We start from the raw sequence: 20,042 nt of genomic DNA on the forward strand, positions 1-20,042 counted from the left end.
AGATTGGAAGTCAGAGACCAAAGGTTCCCATCCTGGGCTTACTACCTTCTCCTGTGTGACCTGGGGAAATACATTGGCCTCCACTGGTAAAGTGAAGGAGTTGGACTTGAAAGTCTCCCCTTTTTTATATTTGGCTTTTAAATTTATACCATAACCTCTTTCACAAAATTTCAAGGGCATTTCTAATATGCAAAATTCTAGTTTACAAAACAAACCATACAAAATGTTTAGAAATCAAAATAGCATCAAGTTGGAAATAACTAATAAAATACCCAAATCTCGCTTACAAGTCACACTGAAGTAAGGTTGTAAACTCAGATGTCTACAGAGACAAGACAGGGTTTCAGTTTTCTGCTGCTGTGTAAAAATCTTCCCCGAACAGTGGCTTAAGGCAACAACAGTATTATGGTATTTTGTGGGGCAGGGATTTAGGCAGGGCTCAGCTGGATGATTCTTCTGGCACAGGTGTTGATCACTCACCGAGAGCACTCAGTGGTTTTCAGTTGGCAAATGGGTTAGTCTAGAGGTTTCATAACAGCTTCACTTAGCCCCTGGGCTCATTGGCAGGAATGGCTGGACAACACATGGCCCCTCCAGCATGGCTGAAATGGAGTTCTTATATGGTGGCTCCTAGTGGTTGGACTTCAGGGCTTCCAGAGAGAGTGCTCCAAGAGTTCTGGATGGAAACTGTGAAGTTTCTTATTTTCTAGCCTCAAATCCCAGACCATCACTCCCAGCACTTTCTATAGGAGAAGCAAATCATCAAGATTCAAGGGGGAGTGAATTAAGCCCCACCTCTCAGTGGGAGGAGAAGCAAAGAATTTGTGACCATCTACTAGTGCAGAGGATGTACATGAGTGAAATAGGCTCAAAAAGAAAAATTCCAGTGAAAGCACACAGTGAAAATGGCTACTGACTCAGCTTCTGTGTCAGTGAGACAATTGGGGTTGGTAGGACCTGTGGTGAAATGGGTGTCTGGGTCTGATCTAAAGTGACCCATTGTTCGTGTGATCAGAGCTGCTAAAAGAGAAGTGGGAATTAAGGGGTTTCCTGTGAACTCTCCCAATTTTTAAGTGTTGTTACCTGAACTTGAAAAAATTTTTAAACTGTGCAAGTCAAACAAAAATGCCTATGGGCTGTATAATCTGAGATCACTTTCTAAAATGCACCAATCAGTAAAGACAGGTCTTGATTGTTTTAATAATGTAGATCAGAGGTTGGCAAACTTTCTTAAAGGACAGAAAGTAAATATTTAAGGCTTTGCAGGCCATACCATATCTGCTGCAGCTATATAATTATGTGACTACTCTGCCTGTTTAGCACAAAAGCAGCTATAAGCAATATGTAAACAAATGGTTGTGACCGAGTTCCAATATAACTTTATTTACAAAAACCACATGCTTGCCTGCCATAATTTACCCGCCCCTGGTGTAGCTGAATTAGAGAGGCAGGGCATCTGAAGGGAATTTCCAATAATAATGAAAAATAACAAATTATTAGTCATTAATTTGATTATTAAATCATTAACTAAATAATAAATTATTGAACTGTATGTTTAATAAAATCATTAATTTTATAAGTTATTGATTTAATTAAATAATTAAAATAAAATAATTATGAAAGAATTGATGGACATTAGGGGATTGGTTAAAGTCAATATAATAACCCCATAAAATGTAACACTATGCAGCTACTTAGAAAAGAATCAGGTTTTCTTTTTGTACAGGTCATTTTGGATGGCAGCAGATGGACTTTTCTAAAGATGGCAGGTCTTTGCTATTCCACTCTTCCATTTGGAACAAGCTCTATGCCCTCTGCTCTTGAAATTGAGTATGTTTTTGTGACTGTTTTCACCAATCGACTAGGGCAGAACTGATTATGCTACATGACTTTCAAGGTCAAGTTAGAAAGGATGGTATAGCTTTCCCCCTTGCTGTCAGGAAACCTTCACTTCTGAAGTCTTTAGTTCCCACATGGTCCAGCAGCCTAAGGTATGAGGAAGCCCATGCTGTGAGGTAAGTCAAAGTTGTCCGTGAACAAGGACGGCATGGAGAGGTGCTGAGAACATGAGGAGACACAGAGAGGCCCAGCCAGCCTCCAGCTGCTTCTGTGATCCACTGTTCTAGGTGCAGGCCCCATCTGATGGCAAAGGAGCCAGGTCTCCCAGCCAAGCCACAGAAATGAGAGAAAACACAATGACTATTGTTGGAAACCAGAAGGTTTTAGAGTGATTGGTTAATGCAGCATTAAATAATTGAAACATGTACAGATAAAGAAGATGATCAACTGTATCATCAGGTGAAAGTGAAATGAAAGCAAATGAGTACAATAAATATGTAGGGAAGGATATACCAAAAACAATTAAGTATTGCCTCTCGGAAATGGAACTGTGGGTCCGTGGAGGAAGGATATATTAGATTCGAGGTTGCTTCACCAAATACCATACGGATGGGCTTAAAGAATGGGAGTTTATTGATTCACAGTTTTGAGGCTAGGAGAAGTCAAAAATCAAAGTGTCAGTAAAGTGATGCTTTGTCCTAGAGAATGTAGCACTCTGGGGCTGGCTGCTGTGGCTCCTTGGCTTTTCCAACATATGGTGATGTCCTCTCCTTTCTGGGTTCCGTTGACTTCCAGCTTCTACTCCTCCCTTCTCTAAAAGCCTTCTCTATAAGGCCTGCAGCAGTAGGCTTAAGACCAGTCCCGACGGCACCAGTGCAGTGAAGATGGAGGAGTACCCACAAGAGCTCTGCCTCTGGCTCACTGTGGATGACTGTGGTGGGGCCTTCACAGTGGGTACCAGAGTGGTGGTATCTTTCAAGCTTGCAAAGGTTTTCGCAGTTCTCCGGTGGGAGTAAACCACAGACGACCAGGGAATTTGACAGCCATGAAGACCAGCTTTGCAATTTAGGAAGGCCCGATTTCCGTGGTCGACTGCAGTGTGGTTCAAGTCAGAGGGATGGAAGATGCCTGGCGTTCCATCACAAGTGGAGTTCTGCAGGAGCCAACCTGGCAACCAGGACCAGTGGGCCTGGTTGGGTCAGCTGCGATGGGTGGCATGCTCCTAGCTTTAATTGAAGGAGCTGGTACCGTGTTGACAAGATTTGCCTCTATGCAGTTGGTTCTCAGTTTGCTGAAGACCTCTCCCAGTTGTCTTCAACTCAGTGATCCTGCTCACCTTTTGGAGACTATCGAAAAAATCAGTAGGTCAGATGCTCTAGAGTTTCTTTAACAGAATGAGCAGTATGTCAAGGAGGATTTTGGAAAACAGAGTTATAATCTATTTTTAAAACCAAGGGTGGGACAACTATGGCCGAATAGGCTATGAAAAGACATTTAACTCTGTTTTCCTGTTTGAAGGAACATGTTGGGAGAGAGCAGTTTAAAAGATAATACATTTAATTATTCACACTTGGATTGCATTTGTGATTGAAATAAATATCTAATATCATAAAAAGGAAATCTATTAAGTGCTTACAAGATGAAGAACCAAAGGGCCAATAACAGCGAAACATTTCCTTGGGGAATTCTCTGCCTGGTTTTGTGTGCTGTGTTTTTCAAATAGTAAACTTCTGGAATTTGCTCTTTCTTTTAAGATAAGTTGTAGAGTTCTACTGTTTCATCCTCGAATATTACCAATAATGCAAAGTCCATTGAAAACTTCATTTTTTAATAGTTAGTACCTTATTTCATTTGAAGTGAATTGTGTGTGAAAAGAATTAAGCAATCTATGTGGATCATGCCTGAATAAAGTACTTTACTTGATTAAAGGATATGGTAAAATATTTATCCTTTACTTTGAAAGTGAAATATGTTATGTCTTGATTCTGAGTATGTTAGCTACAAAGCTATTACCTTTAGGTCTACTGTGTCTTGATTCCTGGTCACCAGAAATAACTTGCTTCCAACATACCCAGTTGACTATGAGAAGAATCCAAAGAGGTTACAGTCGTCATTGGAAAAGTTTGGTATTTATTGTGTGCTTGAAAATAAAATATATGACATTTTTAATGTCTCCCTCCCTCCAGAAAACCACAATTCATCCTGATTCAGTTGGCCACAATTTAACTATACTAACATGATCTTCAAAAGCTTCACAGCCACAGGAATGGATTCACAGCCACAGGAATGGATTGAGATTAAGAACAGCCCCCCACACCTCCCCGCACCAGGGGCAAATAGCTCAATCTACCACAGAAGGAGATTCTTATTTTTCATTTTATATTCTGTATAATTTAAGGTTTTTATCATGTGCATATATTATTCGGTAGCTAATAAAAACTAGTTTACATTTTAAATCGAGTAGAGCATGATAAAGCTAGTCTTTTCTGAGTTCTCGGAATTTATTTGTTTATTTAGCATTGATTCCTGTTTACCTTCCAATACATCTAAAGATATTTGAGTTGTGTGCACTGGTGTTTTAGAGTCTTCACAAGAGCACAGCTATGGGCCATCTGATGGGTATTGGCCCAGCTTTGAAGATACATACATATTTTTAAATATGGATAATTTAGGAAGAAAACCTATCTCTAGGAACAATATAAATCAGAGTAAACACTCCATCACAATTCATGGTTTTATTCACCTTACGGATCCTTTTTTGAAAAATGATGAGACCTAAATTTTAATGGAAAAAACCCAACAGGTTGTCATGTTGTTAAGTTTGTTGTCTTCACGATGCTCAGTTGCACGCCTGTTGCCTTTACTGAAACACATTAAATATTTTTAATGTGATCCAAACGCATTTGGTTAAACCATATCTGGAATCTCTTTTTAAACCAAATCACTTCTAGAGACAGAGACAGATTTTGCCCTAAATAGACCAGCTTTTCATGAAGGAATTTTCTACAATGCAATTATCCAGGAACAATTTCCTAAAACCCAAGTTAAGACACACTCCAAAATTTTATTCTCCACTTTTGGTTTTGCCTTACATCTGTGGATTTCAGAAGTGAATGTAAATAAATCTTAGTGATTTATTCAAGCTCTCTCAACGTCCAAATGAAGTAATATGTGATCAGGGCTTCCTAGCTATATTACTTTAAAATAATGGTTCTCAAACCTGGTTGAGTATTATACATCACCCACTTGCAAGATTCATTCAAGCACAGACTAGACTTCATTCCCTGAGGTTCTGAGTCTGTCAGCTTTGGACAGAGATTGCGAATGTGCATTTCTAACAAGTTTCCAGGTTAGATCCAGGTGATATTGATGCTGCTTGTGCAGGGACCACACTTTGAGGACCACTATTTTGAAATAACCTCTTTTCAGACCAAACTGGAGAGCTGTTTTTGCTCCTGTAGGTGAAAAATCTTTCAAATACTTGCAGATCTTTTTTCTACTTGATCATTACTTAACAGGACTCATATGTTTCCCCCTTTCCAACTTTCTGAGAAATATACACATTCATCTTACCTGTTCCCGAAGCCTGTTCCAATTGTCTTTATCTTTTCAAGTCACCAAGACAGAGGTTGATCTAAAAATCCGAAAAGACGAGTAGTCTTGAGGCCACTGCTTCTAGCCCCTGCCCATACCCTGGCCAGGCTTGTGCCCCTGGGTCTGAACCTTGTAGCTCGCCCTCGTGTGGGTGTTTGGGAGTGTTCTCAGACCTGTTTTGTATTGAAGACATCTCAGCTCCACTTAGCTAAGACATGTTATAAAATAGCTTCTTAAGCTTTTTACATTTGGCTGTGCAGTGTGATTTGGCTCAAATGTTTTGAGTAAATATTTGTTTAGGTAGAATAATCCTCTGTGGTTACTCTTTTGGAACATGGTTAATTGTCAGCTTTGTATATCCCAGGAGCAAAAACTCCTGACATCAACAGGTTATAGCTCTTACGTCTATTTTGCAAACTGGCCTAGGGTTGTCAAGAAATTCATAGAGGTGAGGGTTGAAGTCAACATTGACTATGTCGAGACTGTGGGCTCAGATCAGAGTGGTCCAGATCCATCTAACAGACATTTATGGAGAGCTGCCACGTGCTGAAGACCACACTGGGGTGTGAGCACGTGAAGCTGAGTGAGACACGTACACAGCAAGCTAATAGGTAGCCTAGCATAGTTGATGAAAAGTGAACTTAGAAGCATGTGGAATTGAGTTCAAGTCCCATCTCCATTGCTTGCTGGCTTGGACAATATGTGACCTCCTTAAGCATGGCTTTCATTTATCTGTGAAACAGGGATAAAACTACTGACTTCAAATATCTTTCCCAAGACTCTCACATTCTGATGCTGGTAAATTGCTTAGCCTGTTCCTGGAATGAGATGATAGCTTAGTTAGTGGTGCTTTCCTCACTGGTGGGTCCTTCCTCCTTTAGCCTCCTGCTACCCGTCTGTGAATAGATTGATGTGACCCTGTTGTGAAGGCTAGTAAAACCCTGAATTGTTCCTAATGGTTTTCAACCTTGCACGTCTCGCTACTGTGCTTATCAAGGGCTCTTGACATCAGTTTGGTTTGCACAGACTTAAGCTTTCATTTTTCTGTTTTGTAATTCCCTGAAACTTTCTTGATCTCAGTATTGATTCCTATTGTACAATAATATCATGGTAGTCCAGGTGGGATAGCCCTCTCTTACCAGCTCATAGTTTATCTGAATCAATATGGAGGCAAATTCGAAAACATGAGAAGTTTCTTAGGCATATTCTGATGTTTTGATCAATTTGGTGATCCTGTAAAAGTGATCCAAAAGTTTGAAACAAAACAGTTATTATAAACTTCACCTTCTAAAATTTCAACAATTTATTAAACTAAGCAAACTGTTAATTTGAAAAACTTCACCATATGCATTTGTTAAAGTGAGGTTAAAAGATTTGCTTCTTTGTCGTGAACTAGTTGTTCAACCAAGGTTGCTTCGCAAGTGGAGGGAGTAAAATGTGGGAAAAGCAGGAGAAGACAAAATGAAGGAAGGAATAACATGCCACGGCCTCCCAAACTGAAGAATATTCCATTATGGAAAAACAGACCCACACCGACCCCCATATGTTTTGAATCATGCTAAATGCATCACTGAGGATACTGTGTGTTTTAATTCCAACAGAAAACCAAACCCTTGATGACAGAATTTTCGGTGAAGTCTACCATTATTTCTCGTTACGCCTTCACTACGATTTCCTGCAGAATGCTGAATAGAGCTTCTGAGGATCAGGAGGCTGAGTTTCAGATGCAGATTCCAGTTGCAGCTTTCATCACCAACTTCACTATGTAGGTGCCACGCTGGTCAGAGAGCCTGGAGTGGTTTCTGGGTCGGGTGGGCAGGGCGAGCCTGAGGTGTGGGAGGCCCTGTCTTTGTAAGAATTGATATTTTTTAGTGGATGACATATGTATCTGAAGGTTGATTCCTTCCTTCCTGCTTTCTTTCCTTTCTTCCTTCTTTCCCTTCCTCCTTCCCTCCCTTCTGTCTTTCCTTCCTTCCTTCTCTTCCATTCCTCCCTCCTTCCTTCCATCCTCACTCTTGAAAGTGGTGCGTGACATCGTCCTTCTGCTCCAGGAATTCCAGTAGGGAGAAACAGTCAATGAACAAGTAACAAATAAATAAATGAGGTAAATCCAGGCAGCAGTAAATGCTGTAAAGATAGCAAGCCAGCAGATAGGGTCGAGGCACTTCTTTGGGTGAGCTTGAAATCATGGAGGTATTAAGTTGAATATATTTTTTCTTTCCTTCTGAACTGAGAGTTAAAAGATATGCAAAATAGATATGCAAAATTTTGTTCAAGTTTAGTTTTCAGTTTGGGGAAGATTCAAGTTTACGGATCTTCATGGAAGAGTGAACAGATCTTATGATTTGTGCCTGGAGAATCACAAAGTGTTTTGAGTTGGGTCTTATCACTTGGATCCGTTGGAAATTGCCCTAGAATGAGATGAATGAGTCCGTTGTGATGCCCTTGTCTGGAATGCTTTCTTTCTGGGAAAAAAAAAAAAGGCAAATAAAAATGTTTTCTAGGGTTCCCATGGTTATGATATCCATGTTTGAATTCTTTCTTGGAAATGCAAGCTGGTAACACAGCTGCCTCCTGTGTTTCAGGCTGATTGGAGACAAGGTGTATCAGGGTGAAATTACAGAGAAAGAAAAGAAAAATGGTGATAGGGTGAAGGAGGAAAGGAATAAAGCCAAAGAAGATAATGGGTAAGTACCTTTTTTTTTTTATGGAATTAAAAATTCACTTGGAAAAAAAAAGAATCCACTTGAGGAGAGTGTCATATTTGCTACCCAAGCCTACCCCTCTCGTTCCTTCCCTGACACCAAATGTTTATCCCCTTTGTATTTTTTTCTTTTTCTTTTTCTTTTTTTTTTTGCATGGGCAGGCACCGGAAATAGAACGTCTCCGGCATGGAAGGCGAGAACTCTGCCTGCTGAGCCACCATGGCCTGCCCCTCCTTTGTATTTTTTATCGAAGTAATATAAATATACCTGATTAACAATATGGTAGATAAGGGTTTATGATGAAAGGGAACATTTTACTTCTTTCATATCCCTGTTCTCACTTCTAAGGGGCATTCACTTCTAATTTTTCTGTATTTACTTTTCTTTGTAGTTACCTCCCTAACTCTGTATATTCTGAAAGCTTGCTTTTTCTTTATGACTTGATAAAAAGTACTTTATCTGTTGACTGCTGTGAAGAAAGAGGATTTAGCTATTTGTACTACTACTACTACTTTCCCTCTGAGTTCCAAATATTTATATTATTATTTGATTTCTTCTTCTTTGGCCATCAATTTAAGAGGTGCTTAGAGCCCCCCACTATCTTAAATGTTGACATTCCCTCTCCTACATGTCACTGTACCTCTCCTTGCCCGTTTCTTGCACCCATCTTTTTTTCCATAATCATTTACCTTTATAACTTTCAGAATTAAGGATTAAATTCTAATCTGTAACCATATTTGTCTTCTTTATTTTATCTATAAATTGAATTTAAAAACTGAAAAAACAATAAATGGCATTTACCTTTAAATGATTGTGTAGAAAGTACTAACTGCAGAGCTACCTCGTGTCCTAGGATTATATTTCCGTCTCTCCCAGCCCAACGTAATGTCCTCTGTTCTCTTGGGAGAAAAAAGGATCTTAGTATCTACATAAAATTATTGGAACCTGTAAGCCTCTTTTGTTAATTAATAAAGTTTGTTCTCTAAAATCATAGAATGGCAGAAACTTCTGTTTGATATCTTATTAGTGAGAAAGGAGCATCCTCCCCTTGTCTGGAACATCTGAGCGATGAGTTCATTTAGACAAGAAAGCACCCTCAATCTGTAACCACGGTCCAGGACTTCAGATAAAGATTTCCAGACATAAATTCCACATTTATCTTAACTTTGTAGTTTCTAAGGAACCAGCACCTTGAGTCTGCTTCTCTGTCCAGGCTTTTATTAGCCCCTTTACATACATCCCTGCTTTGCTTTGAGTCTATTGAAACACAACTTCATTTAACTTTTACTAATACTCCGCTTTCTCCAATCCTATAATACCGCTGTGCCTTCCTTTATTAGGTCAGATGCACCATGACTCCTCTGATACGTGGTCTCTCTTGCTGCAACAAGGTCAACGTGCTGTACACATGACTTTGTTGGAATACAGGTGGCTCCTAAGTGCTCTTTTTCAGGATTATCTTTTCTTACACTTCATAAATTGTTCAGAATCATGCCACCGTTTAGTTCAGTTCTATTTTTGACCATAACATGTATAAATTTCAGTTTTTACTGGAGTGTCTTACTGTCTTTCTCTATTCTTATGGAATGAAACTTATTATTTTTTACCTTATAGGGGATCTCTATTTCTTAATATGTCTTTGATCTATTGTCTGTTGTCCTATCCTTTCGACCTGTAGAATTCTCTTAACGTCTCTTTTAGGGGTCATCTAGTGGTGATTGAACACCCTTGGCTGTTGTTTATTTGGAAAGATGAAACTAATTATGTCACTGTTGTCATTAAGATAAATAAGACATTTGGATTGATGACAATGGATAGCTATGACCCAGTTTGTGCAAGAAATGACATCTGTGTCACCCCTTGTACCTGGCCATCAGCAGTTGTAAATCATCATTGATTGTGGGAAACATACTGATTTCAGAGCTGTTAAAACATGGAAAAATGGATGTCTCCGGATTCTTATAATATTGTCATTGCTTCGTAGCCTTGCAGATTTCTTTTCTTTTGGGTTGGTTTCTTTATTTCTTATTTTCCATATCTTCTTCTTTCTTAAGTTTCACCCTCACTTTGCTGGAGTATATTTGGAACTAAATTCCTCAGAATGGTTGTGTGAGAAGTAAACTTTCTGAAGCCTTGATTAATATCTTGGCTGTGTATGGAATTTAGGTTCAGAATAATTTCCCTTCAGAAGTTTGCAGGCATTGTCCCAATATCTTAGAACATCACCTGATGTTGTGTGTGGATGATGCATCTGATGTGGTCTAATTTGTAATCAAAATGTGGCTTACATTATCCTCTTTACAGAGATGGCCAAAGGAATTTTGAAACTTTTCAATTGAGCCTTTCTGACTTTGTTCTGAAGTTTTCAATCTCTATTTCTTTCTGTTAATGTTGAAGAGTTCCCCAGGGTTTTCTTCTATTTTATTGATTATTAAGATATCTTTTTTATGTTTGCTCGTATTTTTAAAGTGTCCTATATAAGGGTGCTAATTATAATTGGATTTTTGTTTACCTTTTTTGGGGTTTCCTAAATTACTTTTTGAAGGATTAACTGTTCTGTTTTTTATTTTTTATTTATTATTTGTTTATTTTTATGCTGCTACATAATTAGATTGATATTTCTAAGTTGCTGCTTGGGATTTCCTCTGCTTTCCTATTGCCATGTCTATTTTTTTAAAAATATAACTTATAATAAATAGGAAGACATCATTTTAGGGTGAGTGGCCTTCAGGCTGCCCCTTTCCCAAACCCCAGAACCCACTCTATTGATTTTTTGTAGGCAGTTATCTTTAAGAAGATACTCTGGATTTTGTCTGGAGGAAAATGTGATGCTGTATGTGCTCAATGGGGGAAGGATAACGAGGAGTGTAGGGAGCCTATGATCTTAGTTATTTATTTGCAGACTTGGAATTGTCCTCTGTGTTTTTTGTCTCTCTACTTACTCCCATCTTGACATGTCCTGCTGAATCACAGCCTGCTGTCTCTTTGAGGTTCTGCCAAACTGGTTGGCTCCCTCTGCTGTAGTCCCTGCCTACATTTCCTGAGCTGTAGAGTTCTTGCTCTGCTGAGTCCCCCAAGTCTTCCAGAAATTTTTGGAAATCTCTTATCCACTGCTGGTTGCCCTCCCTCTTCTTATTCCTTTCCTTTAATCCTTTACTTCCCTGCTGCTGTTCAGTCCGCCATCTTGAATCAGAGAACTCTCACTCCAAGACCTGAAAGCTTTTGTAATGGTTTGTATCTTTGCAACCTTTGCAATCCTTTATTCTTTACCTTTCTCCCGAAACACATCCACTAGACTTTACAGAGGTATGAAATCTAATGTATTAGCTGTTTTGAAAATGTGTAAAATTTCAAAATTCATTTGGCCATCTCTTTCTGTAAAAAGGAGAATGTAATTCACATCTTGATTCCAAAGCCCTCTGACCTAACATTTCACCTGTTAAATGTCCACTTTCTCTTTTGCTTCTTTAAGCTTGTCCTTGGGGAGGGGTAGGAGAGTTCTATAATAGTCTTTGTTGTCTCAGTCAAACCTGGAAGCTTCCTCTATTTCAGGCCTTTCCTTTCCTTCCCCAAACTCCCTTTTACCTTTCTCTTTGTAAGAAATCACATCGCCGTGCCCACTGGCCCTATGGCAGGCTGATTGAGAAAGCAGGGCCAGTGCTCTGAAAGTCCTTGAGGGAGCCTGGCTCTTCCCTAGCCGGGGCAGTGCGGGTGTAAACTGTCCCTTTGCTCCTTTTTCTTTTCCATCCAGAGAGAAGGGGATTGAAATGTTCAGAGCTTCTTTAGTGATTCCCAGCAAGGACAAAGTGGTCTTCCTCTTAAGCTATGAAGAGCTTTTGCAGAGGCGGCTCGGGAAGTATGAGCACTCCATCAGCATGCGGCCCCAGCAGCTGGTTGGGAGGCTGATGGTGGAGGTGAACATTCTGGAGAAGTCTGGCATTACATCCCTGGAAGTGCTTCCGCTGCACAACAGCAGGCAGAAGAGCAGCGGGCGTGGGGAAGGTGAGTGCCTGGTGGCCCACGATCTTCTAGGATGACTCACAGCTGGGTGTTGTATTTAGAGAAATCTACAAGAGATGACACTCCCTTGACCAAGGGTTTGAATTTTTGCAGAGATTTGAAAGATATCAACAAAACAAAGACAGTGTCCTGTCCAGTTTTTCTTTTTAAAGAGCCAGGCTTTATCAGGAGATTTAAAAATGTTTAAATCATTTGATCTAGAATCCCACTTCTGGGAATATATCCTAGGTAATACACCTAAAATACTGGGGATGTTATGTGCATGAATCTCTTTGACGATATTTGTAGTAGTAGAAGCATACTGTCCACTTCTCTATTCAGCTACAGGGAAATGATTAGTAAAATATCGTTATAAAAACAATGCAACGTGTGATACAGAAAAAAGAATGACAAAGTTGTGGGTGTACTATTAGTCACAGCCACCATGAATATGAAACTGACAAAAAGCTAGAAAGTTCGATAAAATAATGTTTTAAACTAGGGCTCTGAGATTATGGAATATCTATTTCTTAAACATTCAGCAATGTTGTTCTGTTCTTTCTAAAATCAAATGAAAAAGGTATACTATAGATTTGATTTAAGATATAGGCATTTTGGTTCATTAGGAGGACCACTGAGTTTAGGTTTTTCCTTGAATTCTGACTTTTCAAGTAACATTCCATTTGTTAACATGGTCATGAAAATTCAATCTAATCTAATTTTAATCACTTTATTAATTCCCACTAATAGTTTATGTTAAATATTCACGTGTGTTGGGTCCTATTCTAAAAGTCCCAGTAATGCTTAATGTCAAATTGAATAGCAAGATATTGATATGTCAAAATCAAAGTATGTCAAAAAAATTGCACCAAGATTGTAATGACAAGATTTCATATGATTGTGAATCGGGGGCAGGAGAATGTGAAGCCGTAGGTGAGTATGTGAATATACAGGATGCTGAATTCAACTCCCGTGGCTGCAGAGAAAGCCTAGCATGACTCAGGAAGGTTTCTTGAACAAGTCTATTTAGGAATGAGATTTCAGGGCAGAGAGAAATGACCTGACAAAAGAATGCTCTTATTTTAACTTAATGCAAAAATAGCACAGGCTTGGAGCTGGCAGAAAGAAAAGTAAGTGGTATAATAAATACACTCTCCGCATCCAACAGCGGTTTAGTGAATGACTTTCCTCCTGAGATGTAGTTTGCTCTCAAGAATGGCAGTTTATCCTCCTTCTGTGGTCGACTTGGGTCCTTTGGTGGGTGTTAGTTCCAAACACTGACTTTGATGCCCTCAATCCAGACCTGATTAAAAAAATTAAAAATAATGTCAAGGGTTTTAATGTTCACAAATGTCATGAGATAGGAGTCACCGTTCATGTGTCACGTAGGTGGCAGCATGTGTGGCTAAGGAGCTTTAGCTCAGTTATTAACTGGGACCTTGAAAAAATGCTCTCACCCCTTTAAAGTCAACTTTCCCATCTCTAAAACAGGGAGCATAGCGCTCTCTGAGGCTTATTGTGAAATGCTAATGGACGTAGAACACCTGATCCAAAGTCAGAGCTTAAGGATTGTGTTATTATTTTTACTATCATTATTATTTCCAGCTTACATATGCCTTTTTTCTGTACAAGTCCTTTCTCTCCTCCTAACCAATAAGTGCCTTTTTTTATTTTAATATTTTTTATTGTGAAAACTTAACGTACAAGCATATATTCTTCTTTTTTTTTTTCATGGGCAGACACCAAGAATCGAATCTGGGTTCTCTGGCATGGCAAGCAATAACTCTGTCACTGAGCCACTGTGGCCCCAAATTTAACTTTTTTGTTTGTTTGTTTCTGTTTTGTTTTGCCTGGGCAGGCACCGGGAATTGAACCCAGTTCTTGGCAGGTGAGAACTCTGCCTGCTGAGCCACCGTGGCCCTCCCAAACATATATTCTTGACAGAAAAACATTCCATACATGGCGTACAAGCAGTGGTTCACAGTATCATCATATAGTTGTAGAGTCATCACCATGATCATTTTTTGAACATTTGTGTCACTCCAGCTAAAGAAATAAAAAGAAAAAACTCGTACATGCTATACCCCTCACCCCTTCCTCTCATTGACCTCCAGTGTTTCCATCTACCCAACGTATTTTACCTTTTGCCCCCCCATTATTTATTTATTTTGTTTTATCCATATATTTTACTCATCTTTCCATACTCTGTATATAAGGAGCATTAGACACAAAGTCCTCACAATCACACAGTCACATTCTAAACATTATATCTTTATACAATTGTCTTCAAGAATCTAGGCTGCTGGAGGGCCACGGTGGCTCAGCAGGCAGGAATGCTTGTCTGCGATGCCAGAGGACCCAGGTTTGATTCCCGGTGCCTGCCCATGTAAAATAAATAAATAAATAAATAAATAAAAATAAAAGAATCTAGGCTGCTGGAACATCGCTCAATACTTTCAGGTACTTCCCTCTAGCTACTCCAATACACCATTAACTAAAAAGGGCAATACGTGCTTCAATAAGTGCTTTTAAAGGCAGGTCTGAATCTGATTAATCTTTGGTTCCTTACAGTATTTAGCACAACGCCTCTTCAACATGACACAGCTAATTGAGTGTCTGCTAATTAGGAGAAGAAAGACCAAAAACCAAAAACAAAAAACAAAATAGCCCACCACCACCTACACACACACCCACACAAACCAGTAATGTTGTAATGTTTTTTCTTTCTAAGCATAGTTTATAGGAAAATGTTCCTATGTACCGTTATGTGAAAAAAAGTCTCTTTTTTCAAGAGGAAGAGTTGGCAGAGAAGGAGGGTGTTTGTGCAGTGTGTCCAGATGAATACAAAGGGGTAAAGTCAATGGACAAAGGCTCCAGAAGGGAATTCTGAGAGTAGGTGTGCTGTAGTAATGGAATGCATGTTTGCTTAATTTTGATGACCTCTTTGACACTGCAGAGATTTATAAGTGTTCGTGCTTGTGTGTGTGTGTCTGGCTGTGTGTGTTGTGTTTGGGTTTGGGAATAGAATGTATTATGGTTATTTGTTAGCTGAAAAGTTGCTCAGTGTTTCTAACCAGGGCCTGTCAGGATCTCAGAGGAATTTTTCCAGATCATGGATCTCTCGGGATCTGTTTATTTTTTAAGAAAATTGTTTTCCTAGCTCATTGTACCAAAGCAGATATTTTGCCTTCTGGCCCATGGGGATTTCACGGCATTTACCATAGACAGGTGCAGTGACCATATTCCCTTTTTCCTGTTCCCCATCTCCATCTTTTAGAGCTCAGCTGTTACTGTTCTTGCGAAATGGTAGCTTCGGCAGCATGGAGCACAGGATGTGGTGACCTTGTCTGGACACCATTGCGTGTTTGCAAATGAAATCCAGGGTAGAGATCAAACTGGAATTTGGCTTGCATCAAAGCATGAGCTGGAATTGTGTGACGTGGACTAAAGCTTTTTCATTCTCTGATAGGTCTGGCTGTAGTTCGGAAATCAGACTCCTGGAATCTCTCTAAGCAAACTCTGGCCATTGAACTCATGTCACCTTTAGGGCTGCAATTCCAAATAACGGATTACAACGGGTTAGATACTGGACCAAGCACTTTGTGCATATTATTATCTCATTCAATCCTTCTAGCAACCCTCTTAGTCTGGGTATTTTATCCCCATTTTATTTATGGAGAAGCTGAAGTTTACAGAGTGTTAGTAACTTGGATAACGTCTCATAGTTAAGTATTGTTACAAACACAAGTTATGCACAGATCTATTTGACTCCAAGTTCATGATCTTAACCACTGTACTATGCTACCCCCTTATTAAATGGAATATTTGAAAATACTGAGGGTGTGAATTCAAATTCCGAGTCTATTCCTAGCTAAGTGTAAAAATAAAAATAAAGGCTTAAAGCAATGTAGTCTGACTTTCGCTCAGGTGACTCCGCTGGAGGCTCAGGACTGAATTATAAATTAGTGGGCTCCTTTCCAATGAAAAAGCCAATTCTGAGAGATGGGGTTTGTAAGCCAAAGCATTACCATTTCTGGATTATCAAAATAGTTATCACAAGCACATGATTCAAAAATCTAAAAAATCACAAATTACAATACGGTGGAATATAAGACGCCCTCTCTCTTCAGTCTCCCCTCCCCACCCCCAATTCCTCATCACTAAAATATTTTGTGGCTTTTTGGGCTCAGTGGAACAGAGTATTTGAAAATAGGACTGTCATGGAGCATCTGGTAAGTGTGATTGTCCGAAGGCGTGTGCCAAGATAGATATTCCATCTAGGAGATGGGCTCAAGGCTAGTTGTTTCACTCTCTATGACAACATCTCTTCATATTGTCCCATGTCACCTGAATGACTGCCCTTTCCATGATCCTTTTTTTTTTAATTTCGTTTATGATAAGGTCTTTGATGACTGAGAATAAAAGAAAACTAGATACTAAAGTGAGAAATCTCCTACGTGTATTCCTTTTTTGCTTTATATCAGTGATTCTCAATCTTGGCTCAACCCTATAATAACTTGAAGAGGTTAAAAGAGAAAGTATAGTTGACACAGTCTTACAATTGAATTTGAACCTATGGAGGGGAGAGGCTATGTAATTGTATTTTTGTGTGATGTGTGATATTCTATGAATTTATCAATTAAAAAATATTTAGCTGCTTTAAAATTGTTTACGTACTTTTAAAGTTAAAGAATAATGCTAAGTGTTTTTCTGCTATGAAACATACGATTCTGTGACTTTCATAGTGAAGCCGTCACATTCCTTGCTTTTTGTAAAAACAGATTTGTTCAGGTCTGATTTATATAAAATTCAGTTTACTCAGAAGTGTATAATTCAGTGATTTTTAGTATGTTTACAGAGTTGTGTGATCATCATCACAAATCAATTTGGGAATATTTCCATCATCCCCTAGAGCCACTCCTTAGTCTCCCTCCAGCCCAAGGCAGCCACTAATCCACTTTCTGTCTCTATCAATTTCAGGATAAAAGAACGCTAGCAGTTCTGAAGCTCAGTAAATGTTGGGAACCCTTTCTTTGGACTTTCCAGCAGAACTTAGGGACACTAGTGATATCGGGATTTTGGTGGACAGAAGCAGTGTTCAAATTAAACAGGATTGTTCCTTTACTCTCACAGGGACCTCAGAATACTTTGACATCAGACCTTTGATAAAATATATATTGTTTCTCTCTTCTACCAGCAAGTTTTTGCTATCGGTCACAGGCCAACCTAGAATTACTCCCTCCCACAATTGATGGAAATAACCTCTTCCCATATCCAACTCCTCTTACTCGTCAATGTAGAAACTTGAGAAAAAGAAGTACCAACAGGCCATCCCACATCGGGCAGGTGTGGCCTCTGAATACAGTTGCAGGTTCTTTCAGTTTGGTGTCCCATCTTCTCCTAGAAAAGTCAAACATGACTATATAGTAAATCTTTGATGGCAAGAGAACTTCTCTAATTTTAAATCCCCACCGTGGCCTCTGGGGCCTGTGGAATTGCTCCTTGCTCACTCCTCCCCACTTCTCACCCAATCACTTTGAGAGAAGCAGCTCCTGTCTTGAAAACTTGGCTTAGTGCCAGCCTTCCTCCTTGCTATTTACACAGCTCCTTGGCCAAGCTAAGTGATTCCCATATATGCTGCACATTAGAATCACCCTGGAAACTTTTCTAGTTCTCTTGTGCAGTTCTCACCCATGATGAATAAATCAGGATATCTGGGCATGGAAACCAGGCATTCATGTATATACGAGTAGGAATAAAAGAAAACCAGATAAAGTGAGAAATCTCTTACTTGTATTTTTTTTTTTTTTTTTTTTTTTGCTTTACATCAGGGATTCTCAATCCTGGCTCAACCCTATAATAACCTGGAGAGGTTAAAAAAAAATACAGTTGACACAATCTTACAATTGAATTTGAATCTATTGGGGGTGGGGTAAGAGGCTATGTAATTGTATTTTTGTGTGATATTCTATGAATATCAACCTGAGCAAAGTTTGGGGTGTAGACCCTGGCTTGTTGTTTTCGAGATAATTTGACTGTATTTGCCCTTTGCTCCCTAAGACTCTCTTCCTGGGCTGGTGATTCTTTGTTTCCAAGCCTCCAAGCTGGGGTACCTGGGTTATCTCAACATCCCCCTTCCGTCAAACCCAATGGATTCCTGTGACTTTAATCTGATGCTAGAAGGAAATTTGTACATTTCAGGGACAAGGAGCCATTCATAAATGTGTTTTCATGTTCTTCTGGTATCTGGTTCAACATTGAAAGGTGCTCCACATTCAAGAACACAGAAGAGTAATAAGGAAACAGTATCAGCTTGTGCTCTTAAAAAAAGTGCATTCTAAATGGAATCCCATTCCCTCCAAGTGCCTTGGAGGCGACTTTTGCTGTGCTTTTTTTATAGTAGTTAGCTCTTTCCATGCCTTGTAGGTAAAAGATAAGAGTAGGTGCAACTCAACTTACATATTTTAATAGTATCACCCTTATAAAATTTTGACCTTTAGATAATTCAAAGTACTGAAGAAGCTCATCTAGAAAGAAGAGAACCACTCGAAATGCAGTTTTATGACCTTTTATATTAGGAAGATGACATACATCTGCAGTTGTCTGTGAGAGTAGGTTAATGCCCAGCCACCCATCCTTACAGATTTAGGTACTTTTGACCTGAGACTAGCACAGTGTCTTTTATGTTAGTAGATGCCCAATCAAAGATACATTGAATCTGTTTGAAAATTATATTTGTGTTTTTATTGTTTGGTCTGTGAACATCATGGAGCTACGTTCTACTGTGAAGGCTCTCTTAGGCATGGCGCTTGCCCTAGAACGGGGGTTAGTTAGTATTTGTTAAACAAAGCAATGAATGAATAACTCTTGGCAATGAAAATACTCTTACAGCACTTTCCTGGCTTAAATTGGGTTAGCTCTTGTTTTGACCGTTTTTGAAGGAGGGATTAGGAGCCAGAATTAATAATCCGTCTTTGATCCCAGAAGACTTTGCTTACACAAACTACATAAGGACCCCTTGTGGGGGTGCCAGATAAAATAAAGGACATCTGGTTACATTTGAATTTCAAATTAACAATGTTTATATTTGGGACATATTTATGCTAAGAAGTCATTTGTTGTCTGTCTGAAATGGAAATTGACCTGGGCATCCTGCATTTGTATTTGCTGAATCTGGCAACCCCACCCTATGCCTACTCTATTAAAGAGTTGATCTCGTGGCTGATGGTTCACCACCCAGTCCCGCACCCTGCTGTGTCCTTCTCCCCTCTGCAGCTGGGAAGGCATGCCCCGTTTGTCTGCTTGCCAGAAACCGATCTGTTGTGTGACGGTTTCCAACATTGTTTAGCTCAGAAATTATCTGGGTATGAATCATTTAGCCCATAGCTGTGGGATTTGGGGAATGCTGCTACAAGACCCCATGTTATCTTGTTGGCCCCCACATCGGCTGCAGCATGGTCAGGGCCAGCTGGTGACTCAGATAGAGTCTTCCAGGGAGATGGACATTCTCTTTGTCACTTGATATTCGTGATCCCCCTGTTTATCTCTGTGAGACCTCACTCTTTACTTCCTTCACTCTCCTGCTGTCTTGGTTTGAGGTGTATGACACTGTCCACAGCTGTGGTTGAAGACAGAGGTGGATCCAGGGGATGTGATGCACGTCCCCAAGAACTTCTTCTGCGCCCACCAAACACCTTTCCAGGGAAGCTTTAGTTCTAAGGGCTCCTCTCTCCATCCACGCAGCCATGTCCCTTCCACAACCGTTGTTCAACAAGCAGGGATTTTGTTCTCCGGGTGGTCTTGGAGCTGTGCTACATGGCTTGGAATCTCAGGATGTTTGAGGCACAGTCACTACCCCTAAGGACTTTAGATTTGGCAGTTTTAAAAAATTGTGTTTACATGTAT

General features: G+C 39.6%; 1 protein-coding gene and 1 pseudogene across 1 annotated transcript in view; both read left to right on the plus strand.

The window, feature by feature from the left end:
* Positions 1–20,042, plus strand: part of ITIH5 (inter-alpha-trypsin inhibitor heavy chain 5) — an 89,905-nt gene that overhangs the window by 14,036 nt on the left and 55,827 nt on the right. The window contains exons 3-5 of the mRNA XM_077169465.1: positions 7,035–7,198; positions 8,019–8,120; positions 11,890–12,140. Coding sequence (XP_077025580.1) covers positions 7,035–7,198; positions 8,019–8,120; positions 11,890–12,140 — 517 coding nt within the window. The remainder of the gene's footprint in view (positions 1–7,034; positions 7,199–8,018; positions 8,121–11,889; positions 12,141–20,042) is intronic.
* LOC143689679 (mitochondrial import inner membrane translocase subunit Tim17-A pseudogene) lies at positions 1,603–4,193 on the plus strand (annotated as a pseudogene).

Source organism: Tamandua tetradactyla, chromosome 7 (genome assembly GCF_023851605.1).
Source record: "Tamandua tetradactyla isolate mTamTet1 chromosome 7, mTamTet1.pri, whole genome shotgun sequence".
Classification (NCBI taxonomy): domain Eukaryota; kingdom Metazoa; phylum Chordata; class Mammalia; order Pilosa; family Myrmecophagidae; genus Tamandua; species Tamandua tetradactyla.